At 42.6% G+C, this 27,110-nt stretch overlaps 1 protein-coding gene across 5 annotated transcripts in view; it reads right to left on the minus strand.

The window, feature by feature from the left end:
- STS (steroid sulfatase) overlaps positions 1-27,110 on the minus strand; it is a 187,368-nt gene that overhangs the window by 150,009 nt on the left and 10,249 nt on the right. For all 5 annotated transcript variants that reach the window (XM_075915380.1, XM_075915349.1, XM_075915356.1 and 2 more), the window contains 2 exons: positions 3,395-3,547; positions 1,265-1,386 (listed from right to left, as the gene is read on the minus strand). In XM_075915380.1, coding sequence (XP_075771495.1) covers positions 1,265-1,386; positions 3,395-3,540 — 268 coding nt within the window. In that variant the 5' untranslated portion in view covers positions 3,541-3,547. The remainder of the gene's footprint in view (positions 1-1,264; positions 1,387-3,394; positions 3,548-27,110) is intronic.

Raw genomic sequence — 27,110 nt, forward strand, 5'->3', positions numbered from 1 at the left:
CAGGACCCAGTACCATCTACACCTCCCCCACTGCAACTTGAGACCATTTTTCCTCATTCTGTGATCACTGAGAACAGCCTTTCTCCATCCTCTTTGGAATTCCCCTTCTGGTTGTTGAAGGCTGCTACCAAATCCCCCTCACTCTTCTTTTTCTCTATTGTAGACTAAATAAGCCCAAATCCCACAGCCTTTCCTTGTAAGTCATGTGCTCCGGACCCCTAATATGGATCCCACCATATGTATGTAATTGCAGCAGCAAGAAATGGAAAAGCCATGTTGGACTAACTCATCAAAACAATCTCAACCTGACTTCCAATGTATCCCTCAGTTTCACACCTACAATCAACAAATATCTGGTTTTGGGTTACTTTCCTTCAGATGTTTTTGTGTAAATTATTGCAAGTTGAATCTCATTTTGTTATTTTCTGAACATGCTTCTGATATCTGAAGGTCCTTTGGTATTAGTTCTCTGTCTCCAGTGGTATCTTCAATTAATGCCCATTGAACAGCCTTTATAAATTTAACAAAGAAGAATGTTTACCTTTTCATTGACACGAAGATATTAAAGAAGACTCAGGGCAGGGCAATCAATGCAACTTTCAGCTCAAATGAATGAATTATTCAGAACGACACAAAGACATGAAAACTAGGGTCACAATGGAGAGCTGTGTGCAAATTTAAACATAGTAGGTGCTATTGGTAATAAACACATATTAACTTCCTTTATAACAGAAACTATGAGTGAACCCAGAAGATCACACTGACTGCTGCAGCTGCAGCTTGTTACTTGATTGAAATGAACATACACTTATTAAGCAGGACCCTGAGATATACTTTGCTTTCATTCTCAGAAGCAAGAACAGGAAATGTGTTATCACTAATGAACAAGGAATCTGATTAATATAACAGTCCTTGCTATAAACCACATTTGAGAATGTTATGTGGTGCCATAGTGAGCCACCCAGAGTCTCAGAAAAAAAGCCCACTGAAGTCAATAACAAGCAAAAGCTTCCAAAGTCAAAGTTGCAGGAGGATGCATGATTCTTAAAATGAAGGAGAAGAGGAGGATGAGACAGGAATATGCTTTGTGGTGAAGATTCTGCACTCTCTTTTGCCAAGCTCACAGCTTCACTGGACACTTGATTGAGTATCCAGTGACAATTAAAACACATCCAACCAGGACCAGGGCAGAAGGCAAAAAATGCAAAATAGTTCCCGTAAAAGGCAATATCATTATACATAAATGAATATTAATGAATTTTACCTGATCTGATGGAATATCGGCCTGTCAAAAAAGCTGCTCTGCTTGGGGTACACAGTGGAGATGCTGCTATATGCTGAGTAAATGTCACTCCTCCTTTAGCTAACTTGTCAATATTAGGGGTTCTAGGAAAAAATAAATATACTATATATACACGTATATAATAATTTCATGTTTATTATCTGAAAATGAAATTAGTCAAATCAAATTCATGGGATAAAATTTTCTAAAGTGTCTCAGGATTATATTGGCTTTCAAAGAGACTTAGGCTTCAAAGTCACTTAGGTATTTTTGAAAGAATGATCATGGTCAATATATGGATCTGGTGCAACTATTACAATACACTAAATGCACATCCAGACTTTTCATCTTGGATTATAGCGGAAGAGTAATCCTCGGTTTACTTTTCAGAAACATTCAGTATGTTGTGTACTGAAATATATATAGTGTGTATAGTGCATGTGTATGTCTACACACAAGATACACACTATATTTGCGTACATACAGTACACAATTATGTGTATACATTACACACACACATATATACATATAATACTGTGTGTCTTGTAGATTATTAAATATATAGCTAACATTATTTGTATGAATTTAAAATTTCAGCTATTTTTCATATTTTACAAAGCTTGAATTTTAAATTATTACAGTATAAATGTTATGGGTTTAGTATTTTCTCCTATATAGTGATTTATGGTGGTCCTGGTCTTTGTAGCCTTTGAACCTTTTGATGCCTTTTATGTGATGAGCTGAAAGCTGTGAAATTAATTAGATTTCTGGTGTAAGGCTGAATTGTGCAAGGGACTGAGTTCCTTCTGTGAGTTGCTGAGGTTCTTCACAACCAGCTAACTTCAACTAGTGCTGAGGACATTCATTTGATAGGAAAGGGCCTCTATATTATATGTTCTATTCTACTCAATCAGAGGTTTGATTTGTGCCCTTGAAAATAACTCTTTTAGATGTGGAGACTTAACCTACATGCTTTTTGCAGGAGTACTGCAACATTTTACCTAACCTGGTAAAACAATCATGTTGGGAAGCATTTTTGAATTAGCTAAATTGACATTTGCTTTAATTGATCTAATTAGCATGCCATAGTTAAAGATGAACGCCAATAAAAACAAATCAGTGCTTTATTTTCAAATGTGTAATGACAAGCTCTCCAAAAAGTTACATTTTTTAGAGTACTTCAAAGCATGTACACTACTGAAATTATGTTAAAAAATATCATTCATTTTTCATGCTTGGACTACAATCTTACTTTTATTGATTTTTTTTTGTTGGTGATGCAGCTTTTTTGGAGGACTATGTACAGTAAAACTCCAGTGGTCCGGCATCCAATGGTCCGGCACTCCTGATGGTCCGGCACCATCTGGAACCTGGAAGTGCTCCGGGCAGCTGGACAATTGGAGCTGCTCTGCCCCTGGCTTCCTCGATTCAGCCGCTGCTGAAACTGACCAGCGGCTGACTTGGGAAAGTCTGGGGCAGAGAAGCTAGGGTGCTGACAGGTTGGTCCCGTAGCGCCGCTCCTTCGTGCTGCGGGACCAACCCGGCAGCACCCCAGCTGCTCTGCCCCAGACTTTCCCAAGTCAGCCGCTACTGAAACTAATCAGCGGCTGACTCCGGGAAGCCCGGAGCAGAGCACCCCATCTGCTCTGCCCTGGACTTCCCGGAGTCAGCCACTGGTCAGTTCAGCAGCAGCTGACTTGGGGAAGTCTGGGGCAGAGCAGATGGGGTGCTGCTGGGTTGGTCCCGCAGCGCCGAGGGGTGCATCCCCGCCACTCCACCCCAGACCCCTCCATAGCCCCCCCTTCCGATAGTCCGGCATATCTGATAATCCGGCACCCCCCGGGGTCCTAAAGGCTCCAGATTATCAGAAGTTTACTGTATATTAACCTAAATTTCTTCCTATAAAAGTAAGGAAACAATGAAATCAAACAGTCTAGACTGCAAAAAGAAAATTAATCGTTCTGACAAAAGAAATCTTGAAGCTCTAAACTGTATTTTAAATAGTTCAAAATCTATAAGCATATATTATGCTCTATGTATAGATGTATACTCTGCACGTATGCTCTATGTACAGATGTATTCTCTCCCCCTCCTCAAAGTGTTTTATCAAACCTTAAAGTTTTGTTTCCATAACATCCCAGATCTCCAATGCCAAGGTCATCAACCATGATTACAATAAAGTTGGGATCTGAAGTGCTGTAACTTTTGGCTTTCTTTGCAGCACAATGATAAAGCAGTAGAAGTACAAGGATCCTCATCTTCCTCCTAGAAGTAGTAAACGAGTAGGAAACATTAAGGATGAAGACCATTGTTTATGTTCACATTATTCTAATTCAGAAACAATCATTTCCTTAGCTGTTACAGCTTGAACAAAAGATGAAGAAAGAGCGATTATTATGGCTTTTAAGTTGACTCATAGGGTATGTCTAAACTACATGACTCCGTCGACAGAACCATGTAGATTAGTTTACTCAAAAAAGGGAAATGAAGCGGCGATTTAAATAATCGCCGCTTCATTTAAATCAAAATGGCCGCCACGCTGTGCCGATCAGCTGATTGTCGGCACAGCGCGGCAGTCTAGACGGGGATCTGCCGACCTCAGAACCCTTCGTCGGCAGATCCTGTTAGCCACGTGAAACAAGGCTTACAGGATCTGCCGACAAAGGGTTCTGGGGTCGGCAGATCCCCGTCTAGACTGCCGCGCTGTGCCGACAATCAGCTGATCGGCACAGCGCGGCGGCCATTTGGATTTAAATGAAGCGGTGATTATTTAAATCACTGCTTCATTTCCCTTTGCCCTCCTGCCTAATCTACATGGCTCCGTTGACGGAGCCATGTAGTCTAGACACAACCATACTCATGTCAAAGTAGAAAATTTGACCTTTTTTAAAAAAGTGAAGACTTTATTATGTCTGTTTGGTTTGGCACCTCTTTTTCTAACACAAATCCATCAGTGTTACATTCAAATTTAAAAAAAAATCTCTGTTAGGATTTTCTTTGTATGTTAGAATACTACCGCAATAAACCAGCATGTACACATAATGAAAAGAATGTTTTCAAATAACCATTACAATTTTAAAAACCTAAAGAGAGAACATTTGGGAACTTCAGCTGCTGATTGATGGGAACAACTTTCAGAGATTTCAGAAGTAAACAATTTTCATAGCAAAATACTATCAATGTGAAAAATATTTCTATTGAGGAGTCAGTATTGTTGTGGTAAAGGCGGTGAAGATTGAACTACTGAAATGAATGCCTAAGAGGGAACTCTAAAAAAATGGTTTAAACATAATGGGTTGTAGTAAAATAATATCAAAATGTTTGACGTGAGATTACAATGAGCTATTAACAATACTACAGCCACAGGAAAGCCTACCAGAAATAAAAAATAGAAAAGTGATATTTCTTCAATTTCCTGGTTATACTGTTAAGCTTAAAAACATAAAGATTGATACTTTTATATCCGATGCTGGACGTGAAAACACTTTCACCAGGGCCGATCCTAGGGAGGCTGACTCCCAATAGAATTTAATCTGACCACGGAGATGTGAACAAGAGGCTGGAAAAAAAACCAACAACCCAAAATAGGACTATTCTATGTTGCCTGAAGTGGGATTTTACACAAGTCAAATATGAGGGATGGTGTTTTGTTAGAAAGCAGACTGAGAAACTTTTTTTAGAAGAAGATACTGAAACAAAGGCCCTTTCTCCATTGCAAAATAAAACAGTAAATCTTGAGTTCATTAACTTGAATTATAATCCAGTTGAACACAAGGCAGTTTGAAGTCTTCACATGAATTAGTCAGCTGAATTAAAATCCAATAAGGGAAATTCATAGTGGAGTCCCATCCCCCACTTTAACTGCTTATAAATCCAAATAAGATGATAAGATATTGCCATGAACTAAAATTTCACATCAACTCCTTCTCCATCCTCTTCTTCCTGGCCAGGTAGAAGGAAAGACTCTGAACCAGGACGTGACAAGATGATATTGGGAGGCAATTGCATGGCTAGTCAGAAGCTGCAGAGAAAAACCCTGAATAACTATATACAGCGAATGACTTCCAGAAAATACAGCTGGGTGCAGATCTGTGGGACTCAGGGAGCAGCACCTCTAATTGAACCTGATCTAGAGGTCTGCAAGCTCCCGTATACTTTTAATAGAGAAATCACCCAAGACACTAAGAACACTGACTCCCCAATGGACTGACCCCAGTGACCCAAACAAAAAAGCTCTATTGCTCACTTGGAACTGTAAATGAACAGGCCTCTCTACTCAGGGTATTTTCGATCTTTCCTTTTCTTGACAGACCAACCAAGATACCATTTTAACCCTACCATGCATCTGAGGGTACATCTAGACTATGGTGCTATTTTGGGATACTTCCAGAAGTATCCCAAAATAGCAACGCCACATCTTTAAATGCTCCCGCTATTTCCTGAAATAGCGGGCCAGCTATTCTGGTGTCCCTGTAACCTTCATTCCACAAGGGTTAAGGGATTTGTTGGAATAGTGCCTTATTTTGAAATTTGGGTCTGTCTACACAGCTCCAAATTTCAAAATAAACTCTTTTGACCTAGACTCGAAGCTTATTCAGACAAAAGGGTACTGTCTAGACTCACCTTAAGGGTAGGTCTAGACTACACGCTTCTTTCGAAACAAGCTTTTTCGAAAGATTTTTTAACAGCCACAACTTTTTCGAAAAAGTGGATCGCTTTTTTGAAAGAGAGCACCCAAGCAATCTGGATGCTCTCTTTCAAAAAAAGCCCTGTTTGCGGTCAAGGACGCTTTTCGAAAGAGCTCTTTTGAAAAAAGGCATTCTTCCTCATAAAATGATGTTTACCGCTCTTGAAAAAAACATCGATTTAATTTCAAAAGAACATGGCGGCAGTATAGACGCAGGTGAAGTTTTTTCAAAAAAACCCTGTAGTCTAGACATAGCCTAAGTGATTACTGGGTCATGCCAGAGCTGTCATCGACAAATGGGAACACTAGACTTACCAGCTGAGATATTATCAGTGCCCCAAAGCTGTGGCATACATGGGGCACAACAGGTACCTTAAGTGCTTGCAAAACCTCAATGCTAAGCAGATAAAATTACAATATGTTTCATGGGAGTCTAATACTTTATGAGTCAAAAAGAAAGAAGTAGGACTAGATTAGACAAGATGGGAGCAGGTTACATTCAGCTCCTATTACATTTCCCTTTTTGGAATCTCCATTTAATTCTTTATTGAAGCATAGACCAAGGTCCTCTCTTTTCCAGGACCTTTCCAGGAATATTACGCGGAATCAAACCAGGGGCTATGATACTCAAAATCCTCTCATGGGGTATTAATAACATCTCTCAATCTGAGAGGTACATATAGTGCAGGAATAGTACTTGAATTATTCTTAAATTCCTTTAAACAAGACCTATTATGTCGTAAATCTATCACTGTGTTATTCCTACACAGTGTTTCACAAATGCATTTTACTGCTATTACAATTACAGAATCATAGAAGGCTAGGGCTGTAAGGAACCTTGATTGGTCATCTTGCCTAGTCAAAGCATGACTAAATAATAACTATAATAGTAACTAGACCATTCCTGACAGGCAGGGGCTGCTCCGGTGGCCCGGCTTGCGCAGTTCCTGACTGTGGCAGGCCCAGGCGCCCCACAGGCAGGGGCTGCTCCAGCATCATGCCCGAGCAGCCTCTGTCTGCAGTGGGCCCAGGCACCCTGAAGGCAGGAACTGCTTGGGCTAGGATGTCAGAACTGCCCCGGCCTGCAGGGCTCCCTGGCCCGCTGCAGGCCAGGATGCTCTAGCCCAGATGGTGCAGCTGCTGCCTATGGCAAGGCAGGGGGAAGGAAAGGGAAGCTGCTCAAGCCCAGCAGCAGGCATGGGAGCCACTGTAGCTGGTCTGAAGCAGTCTCCCACTTGTCCCCTTCCCCCTTCATCAGTTAACCGGTTAACAAATTAAACAGGATTTTACATCCCTAAGACATACCCCAACTATCTCAGACATAGCTTACCTGTCACCTCTAGCACTATTTAATCTGCAGTGCGTGTCAGTACATGTAGTGTGGATTCTTCTGAGCTAGAATCAAACTACAGTTTCTCTCAATCCTTATCCAAACACTGCTGCCTTGTTAGCAAACAGAAAGAATGCTGAGCAATTCTCTCAGCTAGAAGCATTGAGTTCTTTGGTAATACTGTAGTTGATCTGGTTGCCTCAGTTTGTGGTCAGGTACATAAGAAGGGCCATACTGGGTCAGACCAAAGGTCCATCTAGCCCAGTATCCTGTCTGCTGACAGTTGCCAGCACCAGGTGCCCCAGAGAGGTTGGACCGAAGACAATGATCAAGCGATTTGTCTCCTGCCATCCCTGACAAACAGAGGCCAGGAACACCATTTTATCCCCTGGCTAATAGCCTTTTATGAACCTAACCTCCATGAAATTATCTAGCTTTTCTTTAAACTCTCTTATAGTCCTAGCCTTCACAGCCTCCTCTGGCAAGGAGTTCCACAGGTTGACTACACGCTGTGTGAAGAAGAACTTTATTTTATTAGTTTTAAACCTGCTACCCATTAAGCAGGTAAGAAATCATGCCTATAGCAAAAATTGTACAGCTTTTAAGACAACATATACAATATCCAGTTCCTTTCTTTATACTCTTTACGGCACTATTTTTTCCGCATAATCCCAGCTGAATCAGGTAAGTGCCCTACTGCCTTCATCTCACTTGAGCTCTACCCCAATTTAAAATCTCAATTTAAAGCAGGTAGCTAATATCTAAATGTGATTTCCACGGACATTTGATCTTTTACTGGAAACAAATATTTTATCCTAGCTCTCCCACTTAGACCACAAAATACACCACAGCGGACCACAGTGTTAGAATGCTCACTAGATAAACTTTCCTCTAGTCCAGAATGGAGCCCAAGATTCCCAAGTCCCACCATTTCTCTTCTGTCAGCAACTATCTGTAAAACCACCTGGCAAAGTACGTCTCATTCCCTTCTAGTGCTTGTATTAGGATGAAACCCTAATACTGTGATCAGTTACTCTATTATCTTCAACAACAGAGGTCTACATAGAGAATTTAAAGGTTCCAATCCTCCAGTTGGCTAGTGTGTGCCAACTGATTTAATTTGAGAGCAACTGACTTAATTTGCTTAAACATACACACACACAAAATTACACACAGAAAACTATGTTCAAATATTATTAAGAATGCAAAATCAAGCATTTCAAAAAGTAGAAAATGCCAGAATTAAGGTTGCCTGTGCAATCTTGCTTTGCTACCCTTGCACATATGATACAGTCTTTAATCACAAAGTCATATGCTGTTTTCTCGCCTAAACAGCAAACAGTTGGGTAAGACCTTACTTTTACCTCCAAAGCATGGTAGAATCTTGCTGGAATCACTTTAATAATTTAGGGGGCACAGCCTAATTCGGGGGTGCTCTTGTGTTATCAAAAGCCTGTTCGGCTTGATGGTTGAATGTGTTGCTACGCATGGGGAAACTACTGTGACATGCTCTGAAATATAAAGTTGAAGGAAAGAGGTAAACATAAAAACTCTGCAAATCATTCAAGCCGCTTCAATCAGTTAAACATTATTTACTCTGATTTCCTACTCTAAGGTAGCCACTGTTATATGACATTAAAAATACAAAGGTGACCATGAAGCACTAACAAAAACATTATTTTATATGAAATCAAGCATATCAGGGTATGTGTGTTTTGACAACTTTTACAAACACTAAATTTCAAAGATTTAAGCCAATTGAACAAAAAACCACACAAGCCTGTACTTTAGTTAGAATATATGATCCAGAACAAGGAACCCTTTTTGAACCTCTGATGAGGCCTTAGTCAACAAGGTTATGTTGTTAAAAATCCCAATATCGACAGTTTTTTTGGTTTCTAGTACTAAAGTAGTACAATAAATGGCAGCCATAATTTAGAAGTTGGCTAGCCATAATTCTTCATATCTTTATTTCAGGAAGATTTTGAGTCTGGACAGAAACACAAAACAGTAAACTGCTTAATACAGTTGAAAAAAATTTAATCACTGAAACCTATTAGATTGTAATTTTCAACAAGAAACTCTATGCTCTTCTATGACTAGTATCATATAGACTCTTAATAAACTTATTTTTGAAATTCAGTCTATAAGAAAGATATGGTAATAGCCATTCCCTTAAAAATATTTCTAGACCATCTTCTTTGGTACATTTGCTAGAAGTCCCAATTTCGCTGGTACCAGCCTGGTGAATCTGTCCTTCCTGAGGATAGCTTCATTCATGGACTTGGTTCTCTGATATCAAACCTCTGTGGTGCTGCAATATGTACTACCCCTCACTGCAGGGAAAGCTGCTGAGCTGCTGTCTGAATAAACTCCGTAGCTACTGTCATGACCAGGGATTCTTTTCTGCTCTTGAAGAGATCTGTGGTCCATTTAGTGAGAGCAAATGAACATAAACACTGATTCAACCCGTCTTAGCAATAACAGCTTCCATCTCTCTTCTGAAAGGGTGTAGAAAGAGTGAGACAGAAAAGGCCAGACAAACACAAGGCAGAAAAAGGAAGAAACACATGCTGGTCAAGAAGACAAGCGAACCACTGGTAGCCACTGGAGAAGTGATGAGAATGGAAGGGAAGGTTTTGAGAGTGGGGAGGAGAAATGGCTTTGGTGGAGTAAGAAGAGGAAGGCAATTTTTTCCAAACAAGGCAAGAATTCAAAAGTGGAAATACTGCAAGGTTTTGTTTATATTTTTTTAAGAAAAAAAATAGACAGCTGTTCAGTGGCTGATGGAACTTCTCTCTCATGCATTCCTTATCTATCTACAAAACTGCCCTTTGTAACATTTCTCATATATGGGCAAGCCTACAATATCTAGGCATTCAAATACAGGCAGTCCCCGGGTTACATACAAGATAGGGACTGTAGGTTTGTTCTTAAGTTGAACTTGTATGTAAGTCGGAACTGGTACATATTGTAGGGGAAACTCTAGCCAAACATTTCTCCAGAGCTCAGTTTTATTCTCCCACACCTCACTTCCCTCAGTCCTTTATTCTCAAGCTGAGGTGTCTGCTGAGAAAAGCCGCTCCGCGTCTCCCTGGTCTGCTGGGGGGAAGCAGCTAGTGCGGGGTTGCCTCACCCCGTTTGTAAGTAGGGATCCGATGTAAGTCGGATCCATGTAACCTGGGGACTGCCTGTACTACAGCAATACACACCACGGCAATGCATTTACATGAATTTAAAATTAACCAATTCTAGTACGGGAAATAACTTCTTTGTGTGATGGAATAAAAGTGGTGCTTGTTAAGTTTGAGACTAATAGAAACTCACAAAGCCAAAAGAACAGACCAGCTTCAGCTCAGCAATAAAAACTTGGGGTAAAATCCTGGCCCCACTGAATGGGATTAGAATTTCACCTATGTTAGTTTTCCTTAGAAAGACAATCTAGGCTGCTATAATCCCATATTTTAAAAAGGTAGAATATTAAGTTCATTTACAAATGACCACGTAATATTACAATGCAAGAAAAACACAAAGATAAGACCCAGTAAATGGATACAGAATGTAGTATATAACAACAGCGAGAAGTCCTGTGGCACCTTATAGACTAGCAGATTTATTGGAGCATAAGCTTTCGTGGTGGCAAAGACCCACTTTACCAGATGCATATGAGAACAGGTAATTTAACTGAACAAATTGAAGGATGACAAAGGCTGGCCAGCAAATAGGACATTAGTTGTAAACTTGAAAAGCCTTGTTTTATGTCCATGCTCAGAGTCTTGTGGGACTCAAATCAAGTCACTTAGCCTGTCTATGCCCCAGTTCCTCATATATAAAATGGGGATAATAGCAATTCTTTACCTCACATGTGCATTTTAGGGCAATGGGAGCATAGGGCAATGGGACCATATAAGAATCTAAAATAGACAGTATCAAACACTGGATTTCTATTTATTTGAACCTATGTTTATATAATCAAGTTAAATACCCTTTAATGGAAATGTATGAATTTCAAGTAGTTTAAAAATAATTCATCCAAATAGAATTTTTACTTTTACAAACTGCAACTTAATCAAACATAATCAAAGAACTGAAGCTTCCAGTACATGCCAATTCTCAAAATACTGATCATGATGTCACTTTAAAATGGCTAGTTCATGAGTTTACTCAAATCATAAATCATGACAAAAAAGATATTTTAATGATTGGTTTTTGCTAAAAAATGTAGGGTGTAGATTCACAATCTTGGTTGGTGCCCATCTCTGTTAAACACTTTATGGAGGTTTCAAGAAGGTGCAGCTAAATACAAATTTCTGTTTTTATTAAAATAATAACCCCCATCCTTAAATCATGATGGAACAGAAACAAGGGAAAAAATGAAGCAGTTTCCATTCCACCATCTAAATCAACAAAAATGAACATAGCAAGATGTTTAGAAAATCCTAAGGAAAAAAATGTTTAATTTAGATTATAAAATATATTATGTTTCTAAATTCCACCAACCCTGTAACTAAATAACCACTTTGGACAGAAAAGAAAGTAGAGGATTAAAATGAAAAGCACTCATCTAAATGTTACCTTTGCTCATAATTCATGTTAGTTACTGCATTCAGAACTGTAGTTTTCATTTTACACACACAAAATCTCTTTTTTTTAACAAACTCTAATGTATAGAAATTCACATGCATAGCTGTTTTTACTTTACGTGGATTTACCAAACATTTCTTTTCATTACAAATGTTGTCTTGTGAACAATATATTTTGACACCTCATGCAGAAGCTGAAGATTTGTCCTATTTCTTTTAACAGAATTAGAAGTGTGCCCAGTTTTCTCACCAATTAGCTACTTGTCATCAACTTGATTATTATAGGAACATGCAGCAGCTGTAGCTATAATTGCTACAAAAAAATCCTTCACACACACAACCTCCCTATAGTTTTATTCAGTTTAAGTGATTAATCTCTAAACTATTCCTTTCACATAGAAATCTACAGGATCCTTTGAGAAAATGTTTCACATGTCTTCTACTAGGAGGTTTGTTAAAGCAAACAACATTTAAAGATACTCACTTCAAAAATATTCTGAGATATACATGAATAGTATACCAATAGTGGATTTAAACTGGTTTAATAGGCAGCTAATATTTTAGTATGTAGTTGTCACATGAAAAATATGCGCTTGTTAGAAAAACACACTGCAGAATCATCTGGATTAAAAGAAAAAAATTCCTCACTGTGTATTGGAAAAACACAAAACACAAGCTTTGGAATCATAAAACAGAATGGGAGGAACATACTCTATATCAGTGGTCCCCAACGCAGTGCCCGCGAGCGCCAAGGTGCCCGCCAGGCCATTTCTGTGCACCCACCGAGTGATCAGGGCCGGCCCCTGGCAGCGCATGGGCGGCCCCGCCCCCGAGTGTACGGCACAAGGACTGTGCCGGCTCCAGGCACATGGCACAGGGGCGGCGCCGGCCCTGGACACGCGGCGTATGGGCTGTGCTGGCCCCTGGGCACGTGGCACAGGAGCGGCGCCAGCCCCAGGTGCGTGGCGCATGGGTGCTGCCAGCTCCTGGGCATGCGGCATATGCGCATCCCTGCCCTTGGGCATGCTGCACAGGAGCAGTGCTATCCCCGGGCATGCAGCGCATGGGTTGTTCCGGCCCCGGGTGCATGGCATATGGGTGTCCTCGCCCCAGGCACGTGGCACAGGAGCGGTGCCGGCCCCGGCAGTGCAGTGCATGGGTGGTGCCAGCACTGGGCACACGGCGTATGGGTGGCCCCGCCCCAGGCATGTGCGCAGCCCCGCCCTCGGATGCCCGCCACGTGAGTGGCCCCGCCCCCAGGCAGCCCCAAAAGGTTGGGGACCACTGCTCTATATCAATGGTTTTCAAGCTCTGGGTCGTGACTAGTGGAGGTGTTCAAGCAGGAGGTGTCACATTGCATGTCCTGGCACTACACTACATCCCAGAAGCAGCCAGCAGCAGGTATGGCTCCTAGGTGGGGGGCCACGAGGCTCCATATGCTGCCTCCACCCTGAGTACTGGCTCCACACTCCCATTGGCCAATTCCCAGCCAATAGGAGCTGGGGTACAGGGTCTGGTGAATGTGTAAGTCAATGTACGTATACTAGGAAAGGCACACAATTAGTAACTTCTGTCAGCAGAGCTTATTGCATACATGGTGTGCTTCTTTCATTTCTCCATTCCACCCACCAGCTCTCTGGGTTCCGTCCTCTCATCCATTTCGAGGACTCCCTAAAACTCCCCCAACCATTCTCCTAGTAGGAGTCTGTTAGCCTTCATTCTCTCTACTAGCTAGGTCCCCCCAATCTCTCCTCACTGATGGTACTGTTGATTCCCATTCTCTTCCCACAGCAGGATTCCCTAATCTCCACACACCAGGCATTCTTGTGTTCCACAACCACCCCCTAGGTTTTCTGTGCATATCTCCATAGCAGGATTCACCATTCTGCCTACCATTCCAAAGGCTGAACTTCCCACCCCCTTGAGATTAACTGGTTTGGGAAGGATGGACAGATGCAGGTTGGTACATACTCCCACAGCCATTAAGTAGACTTGAGGAGGCAGGTAAAATAGGAAGGAGGGATTTTTCTGAATGAACGAATGAGGCCTCCTTTCTTTTACCTACTAGGTGAGAACTGCCATACAAAAGCGACAAGGAGTCCTGTAGCACCTTATAGACTAACAGATGTATTGGAGCATAAGCTTTCGTGGGCAAAGACCCACTTCATCATCTGTCAAAGTAGGTCTTTGCCCATGAAAGCTTATGCTCCAATACCTCTGTTAGTCTATAAGGTGCTACAGGACTCCTTGTCACTTTTACAGATCCAGACTAACACAGCTACCCCTCTGATACTTGACTCCTTGGATACAGATGCTCCAAGCAGAAGCATTAATTAGTTCTATTTAAGGTGAAGTGATTTATGTTCTGGAGACTCTATATTTCAGTGACAGTTGAATACCTAACCTGAAAATCCCATTAGAGACTTATTTGCATCTGTAGGTATCCAAATACCATTGAAGATCTGGCCATAAGTTATTAAGAATTAGGATCAGGAGGGTTTCCCTCATTGTGACACAGAAGTCCCACGTATGAAGATACAAAAAACATGCAGCTTACTCCACTAGGACCAGCAAACTGCAACTTAATCAAACATAATCAAAGAACTGAAGCTTCCAGCACATGCCAATTCTCAAAATACTGATCATGATGTCACTTTAAAATGGCTAGTTCATGAGTTTACTCAAATCATAAATCATGACAAAAAAGATATTTTAATGATTGGTTTTTGCTAAAATATGTAGGGTGTAGATTCACAATCTTGGTTGGTGCCCATCTCTGTTAAACACTTTATGGAGGTTTCAAGAAGGTGCAGCTAAATACAAATTTCTGTTTTTATTAAAATAATAACCCCCATCCTTAAATCATGATGGAACAGAAACAAGGGAAAAAATGAAGCAGTTTCCATTCCACCATCTAAATCAACAAAAATGAACATAGCAAGATGTTTAGAAAATCCTAAGGAAAAAAATGTTTAATTTAGATAATAAAATATATTATGTTTCTAAATTCCACCAACTCTGAAACTAAATACCCACTTTGGACAGAAAAGAAAGTAGAGGATTAAAATACAGGCAGTCCCCGGGTTACGTACAAGATAGGGACTGTAGGTTTGTTCTTAAGTTGAATCTGTATGTAAGTCGGAACTGGCGTCAGCCGCTGCTGAAACTGATCAGTTTCAACTGCGGCTGAATCTGGATGCCAGTTCTGACTTACATACAGATTCAACTTAAGAAACCCAGGCATCCCCAAGTCAGCTGCTACTGAAACTGATCAGCGGCTGATTCCAGGAAGCCTGGGGAAGAGCAACTCTCCTGGGGCTTCCTGTAGTCAGCCGCTGGTCAGTTTCAGCAGCGGCTGACTTGGGGACGCCTGGGGCAGAGCAGCTGGGGTGTGCTGGGTTTGGTCCAGTAGCGCGGCTCCTCGGCTCTACTGGAGCAACCCAGCAGCACCCCAGCTGCTCTACCCCAGGCATCCTGATTCAGCCGCTGCTGAAACTGACCAGCAGGGGCTGAATCAGGACGCCTGGGGCAGAGCAGCTGGGGTGCTGCCGGGTTGGTCCGGAGCGGCGCTGCGGGACCAACCCGGCAGCCCCCAGCTGCTCTACCCCAGGGGTAGGCAAGAAAAGCCTGGTCTGCTGGGGGGAGGGCCTAGCTGCACCCCCCCCCCCCCCCCAGCAGACCAGGGGAACAGGAGCAAAGCCGCGGAGCACGCCCACAGCGGGACAGCCCAAGCACGCCCGGGCGGTCCCGCTGCGGGTGTGCTCCAAGGCTTTGCTCCTGTCCCCCTGGTCTGCTGGGGGGGGTCCAGCAAAGCTCCTGGACACCCCCAGCAGACCAGGGACACCAGAGCAAAGCCGCCGCCTGGGCGGCTTTGCTCATTTGCCCGGGAGCAAAGCCGCCCAGGCGGCGGCTTTGCTCGGGTGTCCCTGGTCTGCTGGGGGGGTCCAGTGGCTATGCTGGACCCCCCCAGCAGACCAGGGGGAGAGGAGCAAAGCCGCCCAGGCGGGGGGAGTCCCGCTGCCTGGGCGGCTTTGCTCCGGGGCAAACGAGCAAAGCCGCCCAGGCAGCCGGACTCCCCCCGCCTGGGCGGCTTTGCTCGGGTGTCCCTGGTCTGCTGGGGGGTCTAGCGGCTTTGCTGGACCCCCCCAGCAGACCAGGGAGACCGGGAGAAGCTTTTCTCGCCCCGGAGGACATGGGTGGCGATCCGCCGCGCGTGAGCTCCGGGGCGAGAAAAGCCCCGTTCGTAAGTGCGGATCCGACCTAAGTCGGATTCGTGTAAGTCGGGGACTGCCTGTACAGAGCTAGCTTTGGTGGTCTAAAAAGCCCCTGGCCAATGAACCTCCCATCACTAATCCCAACATTAATTTTAAAAAAGTTTCTAGCTTTTTTTACTGCAGAGAAATTTTTCAAACTGTAAGTCAATGACAAGAGCTGAAAGTCTGCCTAAGTTTTCATGACCTTGCTCACAACTACTCGTGGGTAATCTCATAGACTCATAGACTTTAAGGTCAGAAGGGACCACTTTGATCATCTAGTCTGACCCCCTGCACAATGCAGGCCACAGAATCTCACCCACCCACTGCTAGAATAATTCTCTCACCTGTGTCTCAGATATTGAAGTCCTTGAAACGATGGTTCAAAGACCCCAAGATGCAGAGAATCCTCCTAGTGACCCGTGCCCCATGCTACAGAGGAAGGCGAAAAACCTCCAGAGCCTCTGCCAATCTACCCTGGAGGAAAATTCCTTCCCGGCCCCAACTATGGCGATCAGCTGAACCCTGAGTATGTGGGCAAGACTCACGAGCCAGACACCCAGACATCTCTGGGGTCTGTGAGAACCATAGTCTCCTGACATAATATTCTGGCATGTCTCCCGCATCCAACCAATTCAATAGAAAGGAGTATGCTGCTTAATCTGTCACAGTGTCTGGGTGAAATGGCTGCTCTGCCTCAGCAGAGTGGTGCACAACAGCACTTTCTACTGGCAAATCTGAGCCCAAATCTTTTGAGGTAGCTATGATGATGTTCTGTGGTAAAAGTTGTGCTGCATTCATGTAAGATTCCCCTGTTCTAAAGAGCTGACAGACTAATAATGTAGATTAAGTTACAGTGAGTTTAACAAATAGCACATAGCAACAGATTCTGTCACATAGGCCGTGTCCAGACTCAGGGTTTTTTTCGGGAAAAGTAGCCTTTTCCCGAAAAAACTTCCCCTGCGTCCAGACTCAAGCCGCATTCTTTCGAAATTATTTCGAAAGAACGTGGCTTTTCTTTCGATGGCGGTAAACCTCATTTCACGAGGAAGAACGCCTTCTTTCGAAAGTTCCTCTTTCGAAAGAAGGCGTTCTTCAATGTAAATAGGGCTTCCTCGAAAGAGAGCATCCAGACTCGCTGGGTGCTCTCTTTCGAAAAAGCGGATTGCTCTTTCGAAAGATCCGCCTGCAGTCTAGACGCGATCTTTCGAAAGAGCCTCTTTCGAAAGAAGCCTGCAGTCTAGACATAGCCATAGTGGCACAAATTAGGGATGTTAGTGGGTAATAACCGTATGAATTCTTAGTGTTAGTTGACTATTCTATAGTCCCTGGGGTCAGAGATGCAGCCTGTGCAATCAGGCCCCACTCCTAGGAAGCCCCCTGCCAACATGCACTTCTGCCTCTCTACCAGGGGCAGCAGCACGGGACACCAGGCAGGACCAGTTCACAAAGAGAGCCAATTTAAAAATCAGTTCCCCTCGTGGACCAGCTGCCTACCGCCCCCATGGACAGAGGCTGCTGAAGGGGAGGAAATAGGGGAATCTGTCACGAAGCAGCCTTTGTTCACGGCAGCTCAGGCTGGCCACAGACAGAGGCTGCCCCTGTCCGCGGGGGGTCTGAGTTCCCCAAGGATAAAGGCTGCTCCAGATAGAGGCAGCAGCACATGGGGATGGCAGAGCAGGCAGAAACACAGAGCCAGTGCTGTGGGGGATACAGAGGCAGCAAAGCTGGGGAAGAATGCGAATAGTCAGGAAGATTTATTGTCTACTTGACTACTTGTTCACATTCCTAGTACAAATAATATATAAATGGCAAAATTCAGCATAGTGGAAGATTCTGTCAACCTTACCTATGACAAGCAGTACTAAACTCTGCAAGAAGCTCTACAGAAAACTTACGTCATAGGTATGGGTTGCAGATTTTCACCCCGAGTGAGATTTTAAATTTCTAAGCTATATAGCAATGCAATCACCTCTGATGAATTTTCAGAGTGATTAGAACACAGGGGACTAGACTCTAGGTCTGTCCTGTTCAAATCCTAACCACGCAATTACAGAGTCATTCTCTTTCGCTGTCACCTAACCTCTATGTAAATTATCCAGAGTGGAACAATCACTTGGCACCCAGGTGCACGCATAAGAGAAAAAAAAAACACTCTATAAGCCAGTGGGGTTAGGGCACCTACCTAGCAGGTGGGAGACCCCGGTCCCAGTACCCTTGTTCCAATCACTCTTTCATTAGTTAGCCATAGCGAAACAGATTCACCACAAGAGAGTAAGGCTGTCCCACAAGAGAATGTTCTGTTGATCAGTGGTCAGAATACTCTTGATGAGTCAGAGACCCCTATTCAAACACTTTTTCCCCTCTTCCTGAGAGAATTAAAGCTGGATCTCCCACATCCCATGTAAGTGTTAAAAATAGTAAGTTAAGCACCATAGATTCTCCTCTCCTACCCCCGTCTTCCATGGCAGTTTCATTCCTGAAAACAAAACAAAACAAAACCCCCCAAAATAAAACCACCTTACTTAGATACCTTAGCTGCCAGACTCAAAGTGGCTCGTTCTCATTCACAGATCTCTAGCAGAGATAGATGCCTAGAGTCGATGTTAGAGGGAGGTGCCTACCTCTCTGACAGGGGCAGGGTTTAATGCGTACCCCTCTTCTCAGACTGTTCTCTTGGATACTTTAAGCAACTCATTGTCATGAGCAGGATGAGATCAGAATACCAGGGGGTCAATGGTCCAAGACAGACCGGAGAGCAAAATGAAGAGCTAGGAAAGGGCAAGTTACCAGGGGATCAGCAGTGGGAGCAGGTTGGAGGGGGTGCCAGGCCTAAGCGAGAACCCGTGCTTGTGCGTGATTTAAACAGCAGAGGTGAAATAATTAGGACCACCATACGGATGTAAAAGACTAGTCAACTACACGATAAGCCTAGGCTTATTGAGTGGTCGAGTTACTATTTGACTGTACTACAGGCAGAAAGGTAGGGAGCAGGAGTGGGTGCTGGGGCAGCTGGCTTTCCCCCAGCATTGTCTTTGCAGGGGGAACAGGGAGGCAAAACACAGCAGAGGAAATGGCACGAGTGGGGACTCAACCAGTCCCCACTTGCACTGGGTCCTGACTGCAAAGCCTCTGCCTTTAAAAGGTAGAGGCATAGTCGGGACAGCGACCGCCTCCCACACACATCAACTAATTGAGTAGTTGATGGAAATTCTATTGATTACTCGATTAGCTGATTAATTGAAATATAACATCCCTAGACCATCAGTGTTCTGTCAATCAGATTTCTGAACTGGAGTCCTCTATCAGAATTCAGCTCTAAGAGCCCTATGCATCATGCTTCAAGACATGCAGTGCTGGAAGTTTTTCACTTAGCATGCTGAATTTTCTGTACTGTATTCTAAGGTAAGTATTTCTCCCCATTCACTGTACCAGGAGCCTGGGCCCTTAACTCAAGAAGCATGGGTAGCACTATTATTCCTCTGATTTTTCTAGGTGTCAGAAATATAGGTACTGTGATGCTAATTATAGCAATGCTCATGTCCCTTTGGAGATCTGGGTTCAGAACCCAAATTTTCTGAGTGAATGGAAGAGCAGGAAGGGAATAGAGTCTCTGGAAGGAATGATTCCTTCCCTACACTGCCCCTGGAGTTAAGGTCAAAATCAAAATATAATCTTTCATTGTTTTAAAATAGTTTTGTTCTTAATGTCAAGATTTAAAGAACCATGGAAATTATCCTACAAACCATTATGCACATATGTAAAATTACTCATGAGTATCAGGACTGGGCCCATAAATAGTGCAAAAAGCCATGAATAATCTTGAATGTCAAACATGAGTAATTGAAACTATAGAAACAGATTATGGAGAACAGCCAAACAGGAAGGAAATACAATATTTTATATACCTTGAAAAAACAACATAGGCACGTAAAAAAAGTCTGAAAAACTACACAGATGTTTACCTAGAAAAGATTGCTTGTAAACCATATCACAGTAAAGGAAAAAATATACCAAGGGTGTGCCAGTAGAGGGGCAAAAACACAACTCCATTCCCCCCCCCCAAAAAAAAAAACCCCAAGGAATTCTTGTACATTAACTGCGGTTTATTCAAATCTAATAAAATAAGAAAAATCTTATTTAAATAAGAAAAATAGAGAAAAATCTCTCTAATCAATAAGTTTATTTTTCTTATAGAAAAATAAATGTTTCAGTAAATGCAGGATAGGAACCCTTGAGTTACTCTCTTTAACATCAAGGAAAAGAATGAATTATGAAAATGTTTAACCAAGCAAAACATTTGAGAAATACAACTGAAACATAACAGAATTAGACAGCAACTATAATTAAAGTACTAAAAAGAATGACCTCTGAAACAGCAATGAATTCTGCAAGGGTTTTTTTTAAATCTGCTAAAGATACAAGAGGCGACCAACTACGTACTACACAACCTGACAGAGATAACTCTAGAATAAACAGTAGACATAAGGTTCTTCAGTCAGAACAGTACATAAAAAATTAAAATCCAAACCATAATGTGTCAGAAGATTTTGTGGAGCTTGTAGGTAGAAATCTGGCTGATTGTGTCCACCATTTCTTTTAGGAGATTATACAGAGAACAAAGGAAATCTTTAAATTCCTGAGGAGTGTTAAGGAAGTGTCTCCTCCCATAATATATAAAGGTTAATTGGATAGGGTCCCACACAGTATGGCAAGCTTTATTTTTCATTAGATTATCATGATATTTATTTCACTTCTTTTCCTTCTGAATGTTTCTACACCAATGCCTAAGCATGAAATGAAAAAGTTGACTTGTGAAAAGACACCTTTTTTTCCATTGTCTTGCTTTCCCTTCGTATTTTTTTTCAGGATGCTGAGCAGTTTTTCAATAATTGCTCTTGAGGTCTCATTATCTGGACTGAAGCACTCTGTGGGTGTGTTTGAATGAGGGATATTTTATCCTTTGTCAAAATATCCTTAAATGAGTTTTGGACAAAAGAAATTATATTTTCACCTTCCCTCTGTGTCCTCAGGGACACCAGCTCTTTGTCTGTTCAAGAGAGTACTCCTATTGTCTAAGTCTTCAGATTCATCATGAAGAAAGTCCACATCCCTGCAAAAGAACCTACTTAAAATTTTCAGCACTATTACTCCTATGCTGTTCAGCTTCTGACATCCTTTTATGTTTTCTAAAACACCTAACGTTAATTACGGATGGGACTCTTCTCATGCAGCTGAGGGCCACTTTTACAAAACTTCTATTGTATGTTGGACTTTAATCTCCTCAAGCCGTGCTGTCCTGGTCCCAGTCCATCAAAAAACCTGAGCGTGTACTTTAAGCAGTCGAGTAGTCCTGTTGACTTAAATAAGACTACTCATATGCTTAAAGTTAGCTCAGTGCTTAAATGCTTTGCTGGACTGGGCAGTACATAGACCTTTGGCACAAGCACAGTTGATAAATTCACCTTTAATGCAAAATGGTTAAATGTTCGTGCACTCTAATCCAATCTCTCTAATCAATGAGTTTACAGCAGGGGTTTTCAAACTCTGGGTCATATCTTGTAAGGATAAGAGGTGTTCAACCTGTAGTAATTTTTGTTGTGAGAAGGGAGTTGTGGCACAATGAAGCGTGGTACAGCTATAGTGACAAGAGTGCCGCCTACTGAATCAAACCCAATATCTCCTGTTCCTATGTTTTCATATGAATTCTCCCACCCAAGAAACTGATTCAATTTGACTCTTTGCAGTATACAAGCCTAGATCCTGGCATGAAGTGGTTCATTTTGGAATGGCATTTTTACTTAATTAGAACATACATTGCTATTCTGCAAATCTTGTTATTAAGTTTTACAAAATTTCATTAACCTAATTTTGCTGTTTCAGATGAGGTTACAATATCAGTTAAAAGTATTACAATAGATTATGGAGACTGTAAAATTTAGTTGTTAACACAACACTAATCTGTTACAGACTGTGGTGCCAACTGGTTTAAATGACATGTCTAATATTTATGATATCATTACACACAAATCACTCTGTAATCTCTTGTAGATTGTAGCATCACCAGATGTATGATGAATTCATTTCTCATACTCAGAATCTTCACATATCCCTTTTTATTAAGAGTAATATTTAAATTTATAATTTAAATTGTTAAATAAATGAGCAATGAGTGCCAATGACGATATGGCTTTATTTTTTTTAGTTAGATGAGAGGCCTCAGAACACACGCGCGCACACGCACACACTCTCTGTAGCTTGTGATAGGAAATACTGAATATTGCAAGTGAGTTTTGAGAAAAGCTCATCACCTAAGAACTGCACATTAGAGTATTAGATGGTCATACTCTTCTAATTGTTGAATTGCACCTTACAATGTGTAGTCCCATTGATTTTACTCACTGATGTGAAAAAGAGTTACAGTCTGAAAATTCTCCCCATATTTTAGAATTATGTTTTGATGAGTGAGATAAATGCCCCATGTCTAGTTAGTTACTTGTACAGGTACCTAACTGTGAACTATCAATCTTTCAGACAAACTTGTGCTCCTTTGGGAACATTCCCTTTTCTTACAAAGAAAGTAGGTAAATTTGAGGACCTTCTGTGTATTTAGCAAGTTTTAGTTGAGTGACTGGTATTTTCTAATCATTTATAGATGTGATCCTCCAACTACTGAGATCAATGACAAAACTTCCTTTGATTTAAGTGGTGCAGATTCAGGCTCTATTAGTCATAGAAGAGTTTTATTGTATTTGTATTTTACTGCAGAGAGAAAAAACTTCACATGAAAGGACAAGTCAGAGAGAGAGGATGACAACAATATCATTATTATTGGTTAAATTACTTGTCAATTAAAATATAAAATAGGGGCACTCGCTTATTATGCATGGCTCTTCTACTTTGCAGAAAAATAATAAACGTATAAATTTCTGTTTAGCTCTAAAGCTTTGGAGGAATTTATTGCTGGTGCATTTCTTGCTTTTCTGCTATATAGCTCTCAACTGACCATTTGGGAATTGTTTCTGACCTAGACCAAGTATACAACACGGCAGTTCAGGAAAAATGCTACAGTGTACTACTATTTTGCACAAAAGACAATGACAAGTCAGGAAACTATTCCAATCAAGTGATATAATAAGCTAATTAGAATTCTGAATTGTATCTGAAATAAAAGACCATAATACCATTGATTTTTAAGCAGAACTCCTTACTGATTTCAACAGGAAATGCTACTTAACTATCAATGCTATGATATAGTCCATGGTGTATAATATACTTATTTACTGGTTTACTTACTATGTATGTAATATATAAATATTATATTTTGACTTGGTTATGCTGCACTTTCTTTTCTTTTCTTTTCTTGATGGTATATGATATATGTTACAACCTACAAAGAGCAGTCAACTGACTGTCTGGCCCCTAAGAATCTCATTCTCAGGGAGAAGCAAAGAGGACCCCCAACATTTTCTGATTCCTACTATCATTTCTAGTAAGTTTTTGGGGAGTTCATAGCCAGCACTTTGATTCCCACACACTTTTCTTCACCCCACGCAAGTGACTCCGTGGGACTTCTGCTATCCCAGAATAGTAGCAGCCTCTATGGATCCTTCACTGGGGAAGTGAAGGTCAGGAACCACAGAGGGACAATGAAATGTCCAAAGTACAGTAAAACTCCAATTGTCCGGCACTCCTGATAGTCCGGCACCAACTGGAACCCGGAAGTGCTCCGGGCAGCCGGACAACTGGAGCTGCTCTGCCCCCCAGCTTCCCCAAGTCCGACACTGGTCAGTTTCTGCAGTGGTGGACTTGGGGAAGTCCTGGGGCAGAGCACCCCAGCTGCTTTTCCCCCAGCTTCCTGAAGTCCGCCGCCGGTCAGCAGCAGCTGACTTGGGGAAGCTGGGGGACAGAGCAGCTGGGGTGCTGCCGGGTTGGTCCCGCAGCGCCGCCCTCTCCCAGGCTGAGCAGTTCCCCGCCGACCCGCCCCCACCCATACCTCCTCTTCCGGTACTCCGGCATATTTGATAATCCAGCACCCCCTGGGTCCTAAAGGTGCCAGATTATCGGACGTTTACTGTACTTGGCCCAGATCACAACAATACATTGATTTCAGTGGAAGGTAGAAGCCTAAATATTTTGGTGGATCTGGGCCTTCCTGACTACTCAGGATCACTTGTACTCTGCACCCCTTAATGTGCCATTATGACACCAGGAAGATGAATTACTCCTGAACAGATCAGGATGCATTTCAGGTGTGCTTTAAGATTTGGCACAGAATACAGAAAGGTTTGATGTGATGTCAATGTTTTAGCATGAGACTAGAATGACTCCATTGTTCATGGCTTGTGGAAATTAGAATTATGCCGTTAGTTTGGTTGTGAAGAGCTGCTATAACTGATGAAATAGAAATCTAGGAGTCCTTAAATCCTGTACCATCACAATGAGATATCATTCACTTTAGAAAAACTCAGAGGGAATGTCTGAGAATCAAAGTAACAGCAGGACTACCACACTCCCGAAGTCAGGTCTACATAGTTGCTTGTGAGACCACTGGGGTTAAGACTTCACTGTTTAGTTACTTAGCATTAAAGTAAAGGTAGCTTTTGGGGATTTGTGTTTTTTCTGGGTGAGTATCCTATTTTACAAAATATTGTTGCTATTTGTGAAAGTAAATTAAACTTGTATTGTATGTTGCTCTGCTTGGAATAGTATATGTCATTTGGAAAACTAACTATTTACTGTGCCTTTGACACGTTATACCCTGATTAATCAAGTTACTTAAAAAGCATGTTGGTGCAATGCAATGAGAGTATCAGGCCTGAGCCCAGATAGAGTATGACAGGCCCTCTGCCAGTCAACCCTGAGGGGCAGATAATCTCTTTTGATTGTAAGAAAATAGACAGAAACAAATTACTTAATTTATGTTCCTAAGGTGATTCATGTTCTTAAGGATGCTGTAAAGAACTATGGTACTAAAACCCAGGCCTGCAGAACTGGAGATAGCTGAAACTCCTACTTCACCAGTAGGGGCCATCTAGAGCTGTATCTAACAAGCACTGGACAGATTAAGCACTGCTTAAGCACTGATTAAGTACCTCCCAAATGATCCAGAATGATAGCACCCTGCAGCTCTCTGACTGGCCCGTACTCACTATTTAACCCTGGAGGTGGTGCCTTATGGCCATCTTTGACTTGTGGACACCAGACCAACTGTGACTGCTAGGTAACACTGCCTGGGTTCCAGTACCTTATAGAGATGTAAAAGAGTTGTCGAACAGTTGACTACCAGATAAGCCTAAGCTTACTGGTTAGTTGAGTCAACTACTCGACTACAGTACTTGTATTCCCTTCCCACCGCTGCCTCTGTATCATAGGCAGCAAAGGGGGAGAAAGAAGTAGGCAGCAGCATGGGTGGGGGGTGAGGGGCAGCTGCAGTGAAGCAATTAGGGTTGCCAGGTGTCCGGTATTCAATCGGACAGTCTGGTTTTTGGGCCCTATGTCTGGTAAAAAAAAAAATCAGAAAATACTGAACATGTGCAATGTCTGGTATTTTCTGGTTTTCCAGCTGGGCACTGGACGGAAGCCTGGCAGGGGCTGCGGGAGGGGGCAGCGGGCGTGATCGGCACTGGGAGCCTCTGGTTGTGTCTGACATAGGACTGATGCCTTGGGGAGGAGGAGAAGCCCTGTCCATGCTTCTAAGTGCAGTTCAAGCACATTGTGGAGCCATAGTCAGACTTGCTCGTGCTTCGCCGGAACTGTGCGCCGGACAGGCAACTCCCTGGGATCTGCATGTGCCTGGGTCAGTCCTGCTCCCCGCTGACCGATTCTCTCCCTCCCCCCCACTCCTGCCCCCTCCCTGCCAGCCCCATTCCCCCAGATCCCCTCCCAGACAGGCCTGCTTCCTGCCGGCCGGTTCTCCTCCTCTGGATCTCCCCTGGCCAGCCCTGCTTCCCCCCACCTCCCCTGGCCAGCCCTGCTGCCCCTGACCCCTCCCCCCATCAAGTGTGTCTGGTATTTTTTCTGAAGCTATCTGATAAACCTAGAAGCAATCCCTGTTTGCAGTGGCCCAGGGGACCCTCCCGGACTGGTGCTGCTGCTGGAGTAGCCTCTGCCCATGGCCAACCTATGCCCATCATGGGCAGAAGCTGCTTCATGGCAGCCTCCTCCTGGACCCCTCCTGAGCTGCTGCCTCTGTCAAAGGCAGCAGTGTAGGGGCAGGCATCACTGTGGAGACAGTGCTGGTGGGAACTGGCTTTTAAGCCAGCTCCCTCTAGTACTGGCTCCTGCTCCCCTTCCCCTTGCTGCCTCTGATATTCCCCGTGGACAGGGGCTATTGGACCTGGCGCGAGCTGGAACTGAGCAAGCCCAGCTCAGTCCCAGATTTCACTGGGTCCGGGATTTACCCCCGCTGTGGCTCTGAAGTTTAAATGTACAGTAGTAAGCATCGGACTGCCTGCCTGCCAGCTCTTACCACATTTAAGCTGCAGAGCTGCAGTGTGGGTAGCTCCCAGACTCAGCATGAACCAGGACTGAGTGTGTTTCATTATCGACTAATTGTGTAGTCAATAAAAATTTTATTAACTACACTATTAGTGAAATACCTGCTTCTTAACATCCCTAGTTTGTTCATTTCATTTAATTATAAATCACTCCAAGTAATTTATTATTAATAATGGGTTTACAGGTTTTTATTTGAGTCATTGTGTGGGCTTCTAAATTAATAGATTTTTTTTTACTTTAGACTCCTTTTAAAATTAAAAAAAAATAGTTTATGTTTTTTGCCACAGCTGTCTGCAGGATAAAAACAAAAACAGAAATAATTGAGAGTGGTACATACATGTTTCTATCACTTTTGTAAAGGCTACTATTACTGGAACTATATTTCTCGACATATTTCAGTCTTAAAACAGGATTTCAAAAAATGTTACACATTCCCATTCCTGCATTTAAGAATACAAGAACTTGGGGGGAAATG

Source organism: Pelodiscus sinensis, chromosome 1 (assembly GCF_049634645.1).
Source record: "Pelodiscus sinensis isolate JC-2024 chromosome 1, ASM4963464v1, whole genome shotgun sequence".
NCBI lineage: Eukaryota > Metazoa > Chordata > Testudines > Trionychidae > Pelodiscus > Pelodiscus sinensis.